At 47.1% G+C, this 14586-nt stretch overlaps 1 protein-coding gene across 1 annotated transcript; it reads right to left on the reverse strand.

Moving 5' to 3' along the window:
- Positions 1–378: 378 nt before the first annotated feature.
- kdm2ab (lysine (K)-specific demethylase 2Ab) lies at positions 379–13871 on the reverse strand. Its single transcript, XM_055927043.1, has 23 exons — positions 13662–13871; positions 12775–12813; positions 10325–10463; positions 10045–10123; positions 9838–9884; positions 9551–9729; positions 9262–9368; positions 8980–9073; positions 7079–7232; positions 6880–6995; positions 6573–6699; positions 6172–6479; positions 5538–5615; positions 5137–5388; positions 4917–5057; positions 4615–4701; positions 4206–4451; positions 4039–4071; positions 2852–3933; positions 2565–2728; positions 2323–2469; positions 1865–2080; positions 379–1597 (listed from the first exon to the last, which is right to left on the reverse strand). The coding sequence occupies exons 2-23, from the start codon at positions 12808–12810 to the stop codon at positions 1416–1418; spliced, it is 4014 nt and encodes a 1337-aa protein (XP_055783018.1). The 5' UTR covers positions 12811–12813; positions 13662–13871; the 3' UTR covers positions 379–1415.
- Positions 13872–14586: the final 715 nt, after the last annotated feature.

Raw genomic sequence — 14586 nt, forward strand, 5'->3', positions numbered from 1 at the left:
TGATGCATGTTGCCATACAATCATTGAAGGGTACACAACTGTTCTATCCCCACTTCTAATGCCAGATGCCAAGTAGCGCTGTGGGGCAATGGTGAGAATCTCCAGCTGATGACCACGGGCTCTTTGCGCCCAATAAAAAAAATTGGTATTACATGTACACAGCGAATCACCTGACACCGTAACAAAAGATAAGATCCCCAGGATCAGATTTGTAAAACACTGGGCTAAGACAAGTAGCCAAGTACCATATTACTCAAGTATTCTTTGCAGAACCTCATTTCACAATGGGTTAACTGATAACGGGACCACAAATGTGCACTCTCACAATCTCAGCACACAGCAGCCAAACAACCCCAAAAACACATACATCTGGAACAGTTAACCTTTCATTTTCTATTTTTAATTTATTTAATAACAAATTAAGTGAAAAAAGCTTCTGAAAATAATTACAATGCTACAGGATTTTTTTTTGTCATCTAAAAGGAGGGAAACACATTTACACAAAAGTATATATTTATATTATTTTTTAGATGTGGCAGGGTGGGAAGGAAAGAAGGATCCCTCAGAAGCACTAGACCGAAGGGTAACAGGACAGAATCATGACAGCAAATATTACATTTATACACAGTCTTATCAAGTAAAAATAAACTGTAAAGGGAACTCACATTTTATCCATGGGAAACAGAAAATGCATCAAAGTAGGCTGAGGGGTATTTCCTAGAATAGAGACGGTTGTCATAGATTGATATTTGTACAAAACGGAGTTTTGGGAGTGATAGCACCTGAATTCTAACGGTTGTTTGAGATCGCGCCATTTACCCTGTCTCCGCCCCTTCCACCCCATTTCATTCATACCCCGTCCTTATTTAGGAGTGGTCTGGTCACCATGTCGATTGCCCTCGCACCTTCCCCGAATCCCTTGTCTGCGCCCCTCTGTCTCAGGGTGGGGCGACCTGACCAGAGTACTCCTGGAGGAGTTAGTTAGTCCACAGCCAACACCTTTGGGTAAAGACAGCCTTAGAACTCCCAGGGTGAAGAGAAGAACCCCATCTGGGATGACTGACCCACCCCCACAATCGCCTGCCACCCTCACAAGAACCCGCCTAACCTCTCCCCTCCACATATCATGGAGTCCACTTCCCACCCCAACTTCATCATGCAGCGTAGGCGCCTAAACTCAAACTCCTGAGTCTCTTGTCTGGTTTAGTAAAAAAAATATATATATATATACACACACGCAACTGGAAAGAAATCCTGCTCCCACTAAGTGCGCAGTAACTAAGTGCTTTCCATTCCTGCTCCCTTCAGAGGCAGCAGGTGCTTTTAAGCCTCCCTGTCCTACAGTCTTTTCTCTTGTCACACAGATGTCCCCAACCTCTCCCTGTATCCCCTGTCCCAGACAGAGGAGGCGGGCTCTAGGATATCCTCTGGATCAGTTTGTCTTCAGATAGGCAGTAGAGGGTGTTGACAGACAGCTCAGAGATGAAGGTCTCGCAGGCTTTGCGGGACACACTCTTGCATTCCCGCAGGTCCAGCAGGGAGAGGCAGGAAAGCCGGCGGAGGTACCGCAGACACGAGTCTGTCAGCTTACTGCAGCCTGGGAGATAAATCAAATCAAGTTTATTTTATATAGCCCTTCATACATCAGCTAATATCTCAAAGTGCTGTACAGAAACCCAGCCTAAAACCCCAAACAGCAAGCAATGCAGGTGTAGAATCACGGAGAGAGCATAGAGAGACCGAGGCTCAACACTAACAACAACTCACTAACAACAACTCAATATCAAGTACTAGTCACAATCGTGTGTGTGCACACTGCTCCAAGTCTCAGCTGTGGCTGTGTACACGTGAGTCCAAGTCTTACCCCCCAGGTTGAGCTCGGTGAGTGTGTTGCGTGTGGAGGAGCCCACAGCAGTGAGCAGGTTGATGGACTGGTCAGTGAGGCCTCCACAGTGGGACAGGTCCAGACGGGTTAGCAGGGGCATGTGTCTGATCACCAGCCTCAGAGTAGAATCACTGATCTCCAGCCCCGCCAGACGGAAAGACTGCATGTTCCTCAGCTGACTGCGGTTATCACAACCTAGAGAGAGATGGGGTACGGGTAGACAGGAATTAGGGCAGGAAGAGGGAGGGAGAGGCAGAGGAAAAAGAGAGGAGACAGGAGGAAGGCAGTGGAAGAGAGAACAAAATAGAAAATATCTGTCTGCTGTGGACTCCAGCGGGACACAGCTAATTCATTTGGTATGACAAGGGATTTATCCAAACAGTATTTAACTCAAAACAGAAAATGGTGGAGAAAAGGGGCGGGATGTGTTGTCTCACCTGGTGGGTTGAGCAGGTCCCTGATCTGTCCGTCTTTGATCCCGTCGGCCCACCGAAGGTCCAGCGTGCGCAGGAGGGGGCAACCGGGCGAGCTAAGAGCCGAAATTGAAGACCAGGAACAGCCAGACAACATGAGATCCTTCAACCCTGAGCCGGAGAGAGAATAAGTTACATCTCCAGAGTGAGTAGTAGGCCAAGTGTGTGAGGACATGTTTGGTGGCTTGTGTGTGTATTGTGTGTACCAGGCAGGCGGTTGATGAGCCAGGTGAGTTGTTTCTTGGAGATGGCGGTCCAGGAGAGGTCCAGGGTGACTGGTTGGCGTTTGATGATACCTGACAGAGCCTGAGGACTAATGGATTTAGACACGCTCAGATCGATCCGCATCCACAGCCTCTTATCCAAGCTCCTACACGAGAACACACACACACGTTTTAATTGGTTATCGAGCTCCTATACACTCTTGCGCATGCAGACACGTTCATAGTGTGTGTGTGTATAAAATGCATTCTAAATTGTTTTTCTCTCTTACCATTTGTGCCAGTTCTTGCAGATGGCCATGCAGACACAGAGCTCTGCACGAGTCAGGTAACGGAAGACAGATACCCAAACCTCCCTCTCACAGCCCGGCTCGTTCCCTCCATTCGCCACCTCCCTCCCCCCATCCTGTATAGCCGACAGAGGGAGACGTAGAGGAGGAACAGGAGAGGAGGAGGAAGCGCTGTTGTCTGTTCTCTCTGGTCTGCCTGGCCTCATTCTCCTCTCGTCTGGATGGGAGCCCCGTGTGTGTGTGCTGCTGCCCCGGGTGTGCGTGTGTGTGTCTGAATGCGAGGGTGCAGTGTAAGGGTCTGGGGCGTGGTTCCTGAGGGGTGGTCGGGCCAGGTTCTTGCGTTGGATGCAACTCTGGCCGGGAGGGGCAGGGCGGGGGGCGACTGCAGCCTCCAGTTTCGGGACAATGGCCCCCGGATCACGTTTGGCCCTCGACGGCTGTAGGGTTACTGTGAGATACGAGCCCTTCATGAGGTCGTCGCTAAGGTCCGACACTACGAGGACCGGTGGCTCCGTTTGTGCCTGTCCTCCTTCCCTCCCGTCTTCATCCATCTCTTCTTCTCCATTTTGGTTGGACTCCTCACTCTGTTCCTCTTCCTCATCTTCTTTGGCTGCTCCTCTTCCTCGTCTCTGTGGTCGGTTCTCTTTGTTCCGTCTGGCCCGCACGCCGTTCTCCCTCTCCTCATCACTACTACTACTACTACTACTGCTGCTGGTGCTGCCGCTGCTGCTACTACTGCTGCTATCACTCTCTTCCTCTGCTCCTCCGTGTCTCTGTCCTCTTCTTCCTCTCCCTGCTGCTCCTCCTCTGAGCCGTACTCCTCTCCCACTCCCTCGCTCCCTGTGCCCCTCTCCCCTGCCTGCGGGGGCCAGGCTGAGGGAGGGTTGGGGGGGCTGGAGGCGAGCCCCTGTAGGGGAGCGGTAAGGGGAGCCTCTGAAGGACCCACGGCCCCGGGACAGTCTGCCAACAGGGGAGCGGAGGCGAGAGGACACCCCTCTCTGGAGGTGGGCTAGACCCTGGGAGTACAGGAGCTTAGGAGAACGCTCCAGAGACAACGTCTGCTTCTGTAGAGGATAATGGGTAAATGGGTTAAACAGTGCTTTGGTTTGAATAATCATGCACTGGTTTGGAGAATTACTGTGCTTTAAAATAGGACTGCATGTGCTTACCGATTGTAAGATTTTGCTGCGCTCCAGTTTGATCTGCAACAAAGAGTAGTAAGAGATTTAAGAGGAGATTACTTGGTGGTGAGGAATGTTTGTACAATAGATTTAGAGCTTTAACACAGACCTCTAAACAAAATCCAAAAATCACTCTAGCAACCCCCCCCTCTCACCCTCTTCCTGAGTCGTAGCTCCAGCGCTCCGGCTCTCTTCCTGTTTTGTTGTTGCTGCAGTAACAGCCGCTGAGAGGGAGGGGGCGCTCTCTGCTGGGACAGAGAGGACATCAGGGGGGGTCTGCCTCGTCGTCCCTTCCTCACCCCACCGCCTGCCTCCCCATCTCCTATCCCCTCTCGGTGGGCATGATTCGACGTAGAGAGAGAACCTGTAGACACCGTGCTGTCCTCATCACTGCTGGACGACTGAGACAGAGAGGGAGAGTGAGACGGGGCATCATCATGATCACTAAACGGGTTTCAATACAGTAGATGAGTATTGTCTTATAGGGACATAGAGGAAGAGAGAGAGACACAGAGAGAGGGTCACAGACCGAGAAAGGGAGAGGAAGAGTTAGAGTTGGGGTACCTCCGATGAGCCTTCTTTGCCCTGGTAACATTTAGGACACTCCCAGCAGCTGGGCAGGTCCTTGTTGATCCTGCCCTCCCCAGGAACCTGAGAGAGAATTAACAGTTATAGCACCTGCCATACACACAGAGGACTGTTATATACAGCTATAACACCTCAATCATCAGTAAGGGCCATTTGAGTTTTGTGGGATACATACATTGTAAAGAAAATGTGAAATGGAAGTATGTTGCACAAGAAGGATTTTCCATGTGGATTGTAGTACAGCTATACATGTATCTGCTAGTGCGAGGCCTGGTCACCTTGATGCAGTCGGGGTGGGCGATCTGAGCACAGTTGGAACATTCCATGAGGGTTGTGGCGGAGGGGCTTGCGTCTGAACACTCCTGCTTCCCCTGGCCCGCTCCACACAGAGCACACACCGCTGAGTTAGGCAGGCCAGGCTGGAGACGGGGAGAGACCAGGGTCAATATTCTACACACAACTCTCTCTGAGTAGGAAGGCACTGCACTGGCTACTCACAGCGAGACACTGCCTCATCATGCAGCCCTTCTTCATGCGCCCGGGTCCTCCGAACCTCCTCATATCTTTGCAGAAGTTGCATTCCCCGCACTCCTTCCTCTGGCAGGCTGCACAGTGTTTGCAGCGCACGCGCCTCCGTCTCAGAGCCGAGATAGAGGTGGGCTTGGCAGGGCGCGGGACCACGGCCTTGTGGGGCATGGCAAGACGAGGGCGGTATACCGCTGAGGGGGGAGGGGGCTGGTACCACGAGGGCTGCAGAGGGGGAGAGGAGACCGGAAAGTTAGAAAGTTAGTCTGTCCCTGTGTTGTTGAGACCTTGACTCTGGTGAGTAAATGTATGACACCTGTATGTTAGGTGGATGTTTGAATGTGTGTATGAGAGGCATGTGCTCTCTGGCTCACCCTCTTGGGCCACTTGACGATGGGCTTTCCGGTGTAAGACAGCTTGGGGTCATCGTTGCAGTGTTCCTCCAGAAGAGCCTGAAAACAGCAGAACATTAGCCATATCAGGGTCATGTCTCACTGTATCACAACCGGCCATGATCGGGAGACCCATAGGATGGCGCACAATTGGCGCAGTGTCGTCCGGGTTAGGGGAGGGTTTGGTCGGGGTAGGCCGTCATTGTAAAATAAGAATTTATTCTTAACTGACTTGCCTAGTTAAATTTTAAAAAACATGCAAGACTTGACTGAGCAGATTACAAATGGATGCAGACAGCTGGATACTAATAGGTACCATTCCAATATCTACAGTAGCATAACATTTAGAATGAAGCTATTGGCCATGCACTGGAAGTGTATGCTAGTGTGGATATTGAAACATAGCCATAGACTGATGTATATAGCTAGTGCAGCCATAGACACGTCCTGTGTAGCTCAGTTAGTAATGCATGGCTCTTGCGACCTCAGGATCGTGGGTTTGATTCCTGCTGGGGCTAACCATACAATGTATGCACGCACTACTGAAAGTAGCTATAGATGAAAGCATCTACTAAATAATATATTATTATATTCTAGACTGGTGTATTGTACCCACCCGTATGTCATGGAGCAGAGCGGGGGCATTACGGATGCCTGCGGGGACACACTTTTTGTGGGCCGGCAGCTCCTCCAGCTTCCCCAGCAGGTTCCACAGCCCCTCCAGCTCCAGGGGAGTCAGGTTGACTCTCACCCCCGGCTTAGTGGCACCAGGAAGGGGGAAGGAATCGTCATCAGACTCTTCCATTTTGACCTTGGTCTCACTTTCCTCCTTTTCTTCCTCATCATCGTCTCCCTCTTTCTTTTCCTCTGTGCCATTTTTCACGTGGCCGTTGAGTTTGTTCTCCGAGTCTTCACGGGTCAGACCTGACAGAAGGATAAACTCAGAGGAATTAATATTGAGAGAAAAGAGAAGGAGGGGAAAGAAATGAGACAAAAAATATTAAATTGTGTACTCACCAACGCCAAGCGAGTGCTTCTGGAAGTCGGGGGTGAGGTGGGAGGTGTTGGTCAGGCAGTAGAGGTATCTTTCCAACACGTACCAGCACATCTCATAGTAGAAGGGGTATCGGAACTTAGCCGGGACCTGGAGAGGGGACAAGGACAGCAGTACACACGAGATATTGGAAGTCAACAATTCCTTTTCCCCCTAATCAAGTAGTACTCATCCAAACTCATGGATCTGCAATACAGTAGTGCGTTACCATACGGTACAGTAGGGCGGTACGGTAGTGTGTTACAGTGTGCAGTAGGGTATGGTACTCACTCGTGTGCGGTCCTCAATGTTGTAGATGTTTAGCTGCATGGGGATGTTGAAGCTATGAAGGAAGTTTCCTCCAAACACCAGTGTGTCCTCGGGGGTGTACACAGCATGGATCCAGCCTAGACAGTTGGGGTTAGATTATGTTTGTGTTGGAATGTCTGTGTCCGGGTGTGTCTGAGGGTACGTCTCAGTGTGTACATACCGGAGGGGATCATGAAGGTGTATCCCTGCTTCAGTTCTATCCTCTGACAGTCCTGGGCCTTGTCCCCCAGGAAAATGTCTCCCTGTTTCCCTGACAACACCCAGTTCTCATACAGCTCCAAGTTCTGGGGTGTGGGCGGGATAAGCCAGAACACCTACAGGAGGTCAGAGGTCAGGGTTGAAGAGTGGGATAGACAGAGATACAATAAAATAGTAAATTGGCATACGTCTTAAACCTTCATAACTCTAGAATGTGATAATGGCAGCCATCTTGGTCAGGGATAAATTACACTGCTCAAAACAATAAAGGGAACACTTAAACAACACAATGTAACTCCAAGTCAATCACACTTCTGTGAAATCAAACTGTCCACTTAGGAAGCAACACTGATTGACAATAAATTTCACATGCTGTTGTGCAAATGGAATAGACAACAGGTGGAAATTATAGACAACTAGCAAGACAGCCCCAATAAAGGAGTGGTTCTGCAGGTGGTGACCACAGACCACTTCTCAGTTCCTATGCTTCCTGGCTGATGTTTTGGTCACTTTTGAATGCTGGCGGTGCTTTCACTCTAGTGATAGCATGAGACGGAGTCTACAACCCACACAAGTGGCTCAGGTAGTTCAGCTCATCCAGGATGGCACATCCAATGCGAGCTGTGGCAAGAAGGTTTGCTGTGTCTGTCAGCGTAGTGTCCAGAGCATGGAGGCGCTACCAGGAGACAGGCAAGTACATCAGGAGACGTGGAGGCCGTAGGAGGGAAACAACCCAGCAGCAGGACCGCTACCTCCGCCTTTGTGCAAGAAGGAGCAGGAGGAGCACTGCCAGAGCCCTGCAAAATGACCTCCAGCAGGCCACAAATGTGCATGCGTCTGCTCAAACGGTCAGAAACAGACTCCATGAGGGTGGTATGAGGGCCCGACGTCCACAGGTGGGGGTTGTGCTTACAGCCCAACACCGTGCAGGACATTTGGCATTTGCCAGAGAACACCAAGATTGGCAAATTCGCCACTGGCGCCCTGTGCTCTTCACAGATGAAAGCAGGTTCACACTGAGCACATGTGACAGAGTCTGGAGACGCCGTGGAGAACGTTCTGCTGCCTGCAACATCCTCCAGCATGACCGGTTTGGCGGTGGGTCAGTCATGGAGTGGGGTGGCATTTCTTTGGGGGGCCGCACAGCCCTCCATGTGCTCGCCAGAGGTAGCATGACTGCCATTAGGTACCGAGATGAGATCCTCAGACCCCTTGTGAGACCATATTCTGGTGCGGTTGGCCCTGGGTTCCTCCTAATGCAAGACAATGCTAGACCTCATGTGGCTGGAGTGTGTCAGCAGTTCCTGCAAGAGGAAGGCATTGATGCTATGGACTGGCCCGCCCGTTCTCCAGACCTGAATCCAATTGAGCACATCTGGGACATCATGTCTTGCTCCATCCACCAACGCCAACGGATGCTTTAGTCCAGGTCTGGGAGGAGATCCCTCAGGAGACCATCCGCCACCTCATCAGGAGCATGCCCAGGCGTTGTAGGGAGGTCATACAGGCACGTGGAGGCCACACACACTACTGAGCCTCATTTTGACTTGTTTTAAGGAAATGACATCAAAGTTGGATCAGCCTGTAGTGTGGTTTTCCACTTTAATTTTGAGTGACTCCAAATCCAGACCTCCATGGGTTGATAAATTTGATTTCCATCGATAATTTGTGTGCGATTTTGTTGTCAGCATATTCAACTATGTAAAGAAAAAAGTATTTAATAAGAACATTTCATTCATTCAGATCTAGGATGTGTTATTTTAGTGTTCCCTTTATTTTTTTGAGCAGTGTATGATCTATTAAATTCTGTGGCGATTCAAATGTGACACATCAAGGCTCTAGTTCTCCTGGGTGTTGTCTCACCTTTCCCCCCCGCAGGATGTGGTACCAGACCGACGTACCGCCAAAGTCAACGTGGAAGTCTGTGAAGCAGCCCTGAACACTCATCAGACAGTACCTGAAAGACAGAGATAGAGGGAAGAAAATACATCTTTACATCCAACATCAACCAGTGCTGAAACAATGTAATAAAGACATTATATTCAATCAACTCACGCTTCCACCCACAAAGACTGCATGGGGTAAAATTCATCAGTGTGGTTGAGTACATGAGGAAGGAAGGCCATGTAAAGGCACGGGACTCACTTCTGCACTTTGGGATACTGCATTTCTATTATGGAGTTGGTTGAGTCTCTCTGTCTCTCCTTTAGGTGCCTTGGCCACATGTTGTCCACCCAGTCTATCAAATCCACCTGGGGAGAAAAGGTCAGTAAAGACATACATCACTAACTGTCCAGGGCTCTGTGGAAGTGATAGCCCAGTGTTTACAATGGTCAGACTCCCAAGCTTGCCATGTGATAGTTTGGTGTTATGTGTGTATATCTTTCAAGCTGAGGTGTCTGACGAGGTTTTCTGGTTTGCGTGTGTGTCTTACCGAGGCGGGTCGTTTCACCAGGTTCTCCAGCTTGGTGTGACTGAACTCCAGGCTGATGACGTTATAGAGCTTATCTCGCTCCGAGGGCGGGGTCTCGTAGTACCGCCGCCATTGGGCCATGGACATCTCGATGCCCTTCTGAGTGGTCACATCCATAACATCAACCATCCTCCGACTGCCTATAAGAGAGGGAGACGGGCAAAGGGCAGGGAATATTGTTCACAAGGGCTGCAGCACTGTTAAATCAGTTGAAATCAGCAACTGTGAGTTCATAGTTTGGACCTTACCTACAAACAGCTTGACATCACTCACACTGAAATCAGAGTCTGGCATCCTGAAAGAATGCGAGCGAGAGGGAGTGAGAGAGCGAAAGACAGAGAGGTTATTAAATACATCTGGAAAATCAGAGAGTGAACCAACTGTTATATTTCTATCCAGGCACAGATATACAGTGAGGAAGGTCGGTTAGATAATTAGAAAGAAGCGTGACCTACTCTAAGCCGAGGCCGTCTTTTTTCTCAAAGACGATAGGTTCTCTCAGCCCCTCCCTCTGGATGTACTCGAATGTGAAGTCTGCAGAGAAACACATTATAGACAATGCAGGGTAAGCACACCAAGAGTAATAAAAAAAAAAATGGAATACTCCATTATTAGGGCCATGATTTTTGCCAGATTAAAAAAATATATATACATTTTTCCAGGTCAAGATCATCACAACATAAGAGAAACATGGTTAATGCCTCTAAGGGATATCACAGCGTGGTTTGACCCGACCTTTTCCATCCATGTGTTTAACCAGGTAGGAGTTGAACCTGTCACTCTGCAGCTTCTCATCCAGGTCAAATGTCCTCTTCCCCTCAATCTCATCGTCCGAGATCCCGTCATCCTGGTAGCGCCGCCGCGTCCCCGTACGCTAGTGACACAATGCAGAAACTCAACTTGTTGTATCACTTTGAATTAGTTTTCTCCTGAGACCATGCATATGTAACAGTATTGCTTCCACTCAAGGAGCACAGTTGTTGCTCGACCACGAGATCATTTGCAGACCGTTCACTCTTCGGTCTGCATGGTCAATGCAGCAGATGCAACAATATGCAGGGTTTTTTCTGTATCAAAAAGGGGCTTAGGTGGTGGACGAGGCAATGGGCCCAATCAGTCCAGCTGGACTTGAGAAAATTTTAGAGGACCCCATCTTGGCGGTGTAGAGAAATGTTTTAATACTTATGCAAATGTCCTTAAATTCTACAAATTTGTCCATGTAACAGAGAAATTGTTTCAGTTTTAAAGTGAATTCCCTGTATTCTACACATTTTGCCATAGAGCTGAGAGAAAATCTTGCAGTTTTTAAGCTAATATCCTGCAATTGTAAATATTCCGTCATTGAAGCTGAGAGAATTTAGCAGTTTAAGCTAATTTCCAGCAATTCTATGCATGTGGCCATGGCTAATGCCGTGTTATTTTGTTCAAACATAATAACAAAAACAATACTGCTAAATTAATTGTTTTGGGAAGTTTCGATTCACCTCGACTGTCTAGCTTTTATTTAGGTGATTGTTCATTTCTCAAAGATATTATTTAAAAATATAAAATCCCTGATATGATGACAACATCGATGCTGCTTTCCACTCTGTACTTAATATAAATCCACAAACGTTCTATAATTACACTATTAGTTTGTGTATCTTTCTGTCTCCAAACAGATAGTTTACCTTTTCTTAGCAAGTTGTGACTAAAATAAATTGTGTTAGCCGCAAATGCTAGCTAGTTAATAAATGTATTGAGACAGTCAGAGCAAACATAGCTAGCTAATACACCCCGATACCAGTGCTGGTGTAGGCCTATATCGTTATATTGTTTGTACGAGTAAGTGAAGAGAAAACATTTAATGTAGCCAAAGATTATAGGGCGCCACACCCCTGGTAAACACTTTGGTTCCTACCCTGTCACAATTACAGCTCCATAGAGATCCTGATAGTATTATAATTCTTAATCATACAAATGCCTCCCCGGCTTTCATTTGTTGTCAAACACTGTATTCGAAGTGCCCACTGTTGCATTCTTACTATAGAATTAGAATAATCCTTTTATTTATATGATTTCAACAGTTCACCCAAGTGTTTTGATTTAAATAGGAATATTTGGTTAAAAATAAGGCCTCATTTTTTTTGCCCATATCATGCAGCCCTACATGGCAGTGGACATGAACTCAAATTAGATCAACTTTTGGTTGAAGTTTGATTGAACAGCATAACACAATCAGAATGGTGAAAGCCCCATTGAAATCACTTACAATGTATGTGTTGCCAACCAAAGTAGGGTCACAACTCCAAGCAAATTTTGAACTTTTATTATTCAAAAACATAACATTAAAAATGTGTAGCATATTGTGATATTTTTTGCCCATATCGCCCAGCCCTATATAGATTCATAACACAAAGAGTTGCAGATGAGTCATTCGGTCACTTAATGGTCCGCGTGGGCATCACAGGAGGGGCTTATCCTACTACGACCCCATTCCCCCTATGCTCTCATAGTTTGGCTAGACAGATGGGTCCAGCACAACCCCCCCCCCTATCTCTACTCAAACCACCAAGCATGTTGTTTCCTACTCAGCTGGACTGATCCATTCTCATATCTTGATTTAACCACAGTTTGAAAGACATGGGACAACATTCCATTATTATCTATAATTCTATGGATTGTTTTTAATGACAGCAGAGAAAACAAAATCACACCCCTTAGAATGGCCTAACTGTTCTACAAAGGACAGCTGTGTCTGTGGGTTGTCACAACTGAATACATGCTCTTGGGGTTTTATGCTGGGCATCTGGATAAGCACTTTGTGACAACTGCTGATGTAAAAGGATGTATAAAATACATTTTACTGAATGATGTCCTTTGCCCTAAATTAGTCACTGCACGAGAACAAAAAAGTTAAACCTAATGTAAGGTACACGAGTAAGCATTTTCAAGTAGGACAACACTAGTGAATTTGAACCTACATTGAAGCTACTGACACACATTCAGTATTTCGTCATGCCAACAAATAAGCAACACTATCTATTGCTTGAGCTCGTTAACGATGCAAAAGTGGTTTTGAGTAAGGAAACTATCATTTTCTTATTGTATACTTGCAAAATGGTGCAACTTGGCCAACTCCAGCAGTATATTGGTTAAGTTAGTATGCCTAAACGTATCTGGTAAAACGAACGTTAGCTACTTACCAAGCGCTTGCTGTAACGAGGGTTTTGGTCTTCCATAACCTAGGTATGCAATGAGACAGTTTTAGGAATATGAAGATAAAATACGGGAAGAGTCCTGGCACTTGGATTGACAGTTTGCCAGATAATATAGGACCAATAATGATATAGTTCTATAGTTGGCGACAAGATTATAGAGGAATAGCTTAACTCCTAACTAGCTGGTTATCAGTTACTAACGTTCATTTGGATACATTGCTAATATAGGCTAGCTAGGTTTTTGTATTTTACTAGGCAAGTCAGTTAAGAACAAATTCTTATTTACAATGACGGCCTACCGGGGACCAGTCGGTTAACTGCCTTGTTCAAGGGCAGAACGACATATTTTTACCTTGTCAGCTCGGGGATTCGATCCAGCAACCTTTAGGTAACTGGCCCAACGCACTAAACTAACAGCCGCCCCGTAACCCTAGGAACAACCGATATCGTTGATAGCCAACTAACGTTATTCTTTTGCAAAAAAATGTTAATAACAAATTCGATTTTTAATTTCCAACAAAACCAGTGAGTTAGATGGTTGTGCTTGGCTTATGGTATAGAACTGACCGACTTGCAGCAGACGCTGTTGTTAGCTGTCTGGCTAGCTAGACTAGAGTGAACCTTAGCTGCCAGAATGTTGCTAGCTAACGTTAACTAGCTAACTTTCGCGAATACATGTGTGTGTCTGGTTGTCTCCTGTTCGAACGCAATAGCCGTGTTAGGCTACATTTATGTGGGGCATTTCTTAAAAATATACACAATAGCTAGCGACTTCATTCACGGAACATTAGCCCGCTAACTACCGTTAGCTAGCCATGTAACTTACATTACCTAGCTTACTATTGGGGAAAATGCTATTATTTTCACTGTACCACTGAAATAACTCCTTGGATTGTTGTGGTCTATACGTTGTCCTGTAGAACGGCTTTTATGGGTTATCCTTGAAGTTGGTATCCATTTTATATCATTTTAGCTGTGTAGTTTGTTATCCATGTTATTGTGCGATAAGTTAAAGCGATCGCTTCGGGACGCCATTTTCAGCTGAGCACAAAACACACAGGGCGGATTCTATTCATCTGAGCGGCGGGGCACCGGTCTATGGTCGGTGACGTCAACGGGCAAAGCGGTGAGGGAGGAGCGCACTCTCAAATCGAACAGTAATCTACGCCGCTCGGTCATGTTGTCAACCAGGCAGCATTGTGCTTCGTTCAGAAACATACCACATCTCCTTTCCATTAAATATGTTAGAATGTTGTTTGCGGAAAGCAGATAAAGCGTTTTTATCTAAATCAATCCTACTCATTACTCCATGTGCTAATTACGTGACGTTTGTTTTGAACGGGGCTCCTGGCTCACGCCCGGGAGCAGCAAGGTTCCAAAACGAATGGAATCAACGCTCGTCCATGCAAAACACGTCTACCCGGACGCCCGGGACAGATTCATCGAATCCCCTCACACGCACACCCCTTCCCGAACGAGAACGATCCGCCTCCAATTTACACTGACCTCCAATAGTAAATTGATAAATCAACATACGAATGTTGTGATTGGGCAAAAGTTATGTCATTCCGTGAAGCAGGCGGATCCCACGTGGTGTGTAAACCTATGGCTGTAGAGACCACTGACGTATGCAAAACATCTATTCGCTGGAGTGTCCAAATTGGGTCAACAAGAGAGCCTATCATCAGACCAGTATGGGGAACAATTTACGTACATAAACCAATCATATTGGACTCTGACTATATTGAGACTTAAGACTCCCAGTAAAGACCGATTGATTAAAGGACAAGGGGACAA

This window comes from Salvelinus fontinalis, chromosome 6 (assembly GCF_029448725.1).
Source record: "Salvelinus fontinalis isolate EN_2023a chromosome 6, ASM2944872v1, whole genome shotgun sequence".
Taxonomy (NCBI): Eukaryota; Metazoa; Chordata; class Actinopteri; order Salmoniformes; family Salmonidae; genus Salvelinus; species Salvelinus fontinalis.